The sequence below is a fragment of the Octopus sinensis genome, linkage group LG6, assembly GCF_006345805.1.
Source record: "Octopus sinensis linkage group LG6, ASM634580v1, whole genome shotgun sequence".
NCBI lineage: Eukaryota > Metazoa > Mollusca > Cephalopoda > Octopoda > Octopodidae > Octopus > Octopus sinensis.
Window position 1 is genome coordinate 22,996,401 of NC_043002.1, and position 2,500 is coordinate 22,998,900.

General features: G+C 37.8%; 1 protein-coding gene across 1 annotated transcript in view; it reads right to left on the bottom strand.

Annotated features, from left to right (window-relative positions):
* The window catches only part of LOC118763846, a 38,435-nt gene that overhangs the window by 35,181 nt on the left and 754 nt on the right, over positions 1-2,500 (bottom strand). The window contains exon 2 of the mRNA XM_036503712.1: positions 2,319-2,498. Coding sequence (XP_036359605.1) covers positions 2,319-2,498 — 180 coding nt within the window. The remainder of the gene's footprint in view (positions 1-2,318; positions 2,499-2,500) is intronic.

Sequence of the window (2,500 nt, forward strand, 5' to 3'; positions counted from 1 at the left end):
AGCCCCTTGTGGGTAGTAAAGAAATAGGTATTTCGTCTGCCGCTACGTTCTGAGTTCAAATTTTGCCGAGGTCGACTTTTGTCTTTCATCCTTTCGGGGTCGATTAAATAAGTACCAGTTACGCACTGGGGTCGATACCATCGACTTAATCCGTTTGTCTGTCCTTGTTTGTCCCTTCTGTGTGTAGCCCCTTGTGGACAGTAAAGAAATAAGAAATATGACATGTGTGTGTGTATGTATGTATGTACGTATGTATGTATGTATGTATGTATGTATGTATGTATGTATGTATGTATGTATGTGTATGAATGCATGCATGTATGTATATGAAGAGAGAGCCGGCGAGCGGGAAACTGGCATTTTTATACATTCAGTCGAATTCTTATAAAAGGATAGTTTCCTGATATATTCTGGCTTCTATAGTATACTGCTTCTTGATGATTCAACACCAATATAATACAGTATATGCGATGGAGGGGCATTTTAAAATTTTTAATTGTTAAAATTCTATCCATGATATTCTCCAAAGTTTTTTATATGCCCACATCTCAAAGACTTCTAATCTATTTGGCAATAGTTGTTTATGCGAAAGCGACGAACTGACAGAATCGTTAGCACGACCAATATAATACTTAGCAGCACTACGTCTGTCTTTACGTTCTGAGTTCAAATTCCGCCGAGGTCTACTTTGCCTAATATTCCTTCGGGGTTGATAAAATCACTACTAGTTGATTACTGGGGTCGATATAATCGACTTGCCCTCGCCACGAGATTGCTGGCCTTGCGCCAAAAATTGAAACTAATATTGTTGTCAATGTCTTTATTTCAACTCCATACAGTAAAATAAACCACACACGCAACACTTTAATATTTTTCCGGTTTCGATATTAATATTTCTTGATCCTAGTATGTTTGATATTCTTTCTAATGGTTTCCTGGTTATCTTAACCTAACACAGACTTTTGCTTTCTGACTATTGAACATCCATTATGCAGCGAATAAATTGTTTTAACCGATTTTTGGCTGGAAATTCCTCAATAAATGGTATTGGAAATGTTTGACGGAATGCACCTGCTTCCAATTCTTATTCAACCTAGCAAAAGTCTTTAACAGAATGATAATTTCCGAGAGACGATAATTATGCTTTCTTCAATCAGATGGTCATGTGTTCTATGACTGACGAATTCATGCTTATAATTTTTAACAGTGTTCAGATATTTTTGGGATATACTTCCAAATGATCAAACTGTTCCACCACCATCGCCTTGGTGTGGTCTTTTACATCGTTGTCGGAAGAATTAAAGGTAAATCAGTCTTCCATCATCCCTGCAGGAACTCTTAAGACAGGATGCTGGAATAAATGTGCGCCTGTGTGGAGGGGTTGTGTATGTGGGTGTATGTGCTTGTGCGTGTGTGTGTGTGTATATGTGTGAGTGTGTACGTAAGTATGTATGCGTGTATGTATGCATAAGTACATGTATGTATATATGTATGCAATATATCAATAAAAGTGTAGCACATCAAATTAAAATATCTAAGATAATGCTGATAGTCCAAACAATCTCTGTTTTAATTAATTTACTGGAGAGTAGGCTAATCTAAGAGATTACATGATAATTAGAGGATCAGCTACGATCTGGCGAGCTACAAACACACATTTCCTTCTTAAATGCTTTTTCTTCTTAAATCCTTTCTCAAATTTGTCTCTCGAACATTAACAGGTGATTGACATATGATTAACAGGTTCGCACCGCGATCAGGTAGTTCTCGCTCCATCCTGCTTATTAGTATATTGGACAAAGTCTCTTCTAAGAGAGTCTCAGTCAAGTCTTGTAAGAGAAATTCGGTTGACGGAAAGCTCTTAGTCATCTGTAAGTTAGAATGGACGGTACTTGGCTTTGTGTGATAGACTAAATTTGCCACTTGATTTAACACCACCGCCACTTGACCCTCAGTTACTTTTAACGGACTGCACTTTGTTGCAAGCACGTTAGTCAGCTCTCCAGTTTGCATGTAACATAATACCATCCTTCTGACAGTTTCTAAGGGCCCTAAAAGTTACGAGTGCAAAGACATGGTAACTCCAGTGTTATCCATGTGTAAGAGCCCAATGCTAACCAATTAATGCTGTGGCTTGCTGTCAATAGATTCTTCTAAAGATCCTAGCACATTACTTTGCTCAGGGACATCCAATGATGTTAGTATGACCCTACATAAGTGCCGCTCTTGCTCCTATTATTAACCAAGGGTTAAAAACAAAACGTCAGTACTTTAGTATGTGCAAGTGTATATGCCAAATGACAAATATTCATACTTACAATACTGCTGTACGCACCAGACAGACAGGAATGTTCTGACCAGTTCTTCAACTCTGCATTCAATTCAGCTAAGAAGTATATCATCGACTTTATTAGTTTCGGAATTAGCGAAAACATATTGTCAACTTTTAGCAAATCCAGCGAGCTCAAAATTACACTCTCTTCGAATATATCTCTGCACT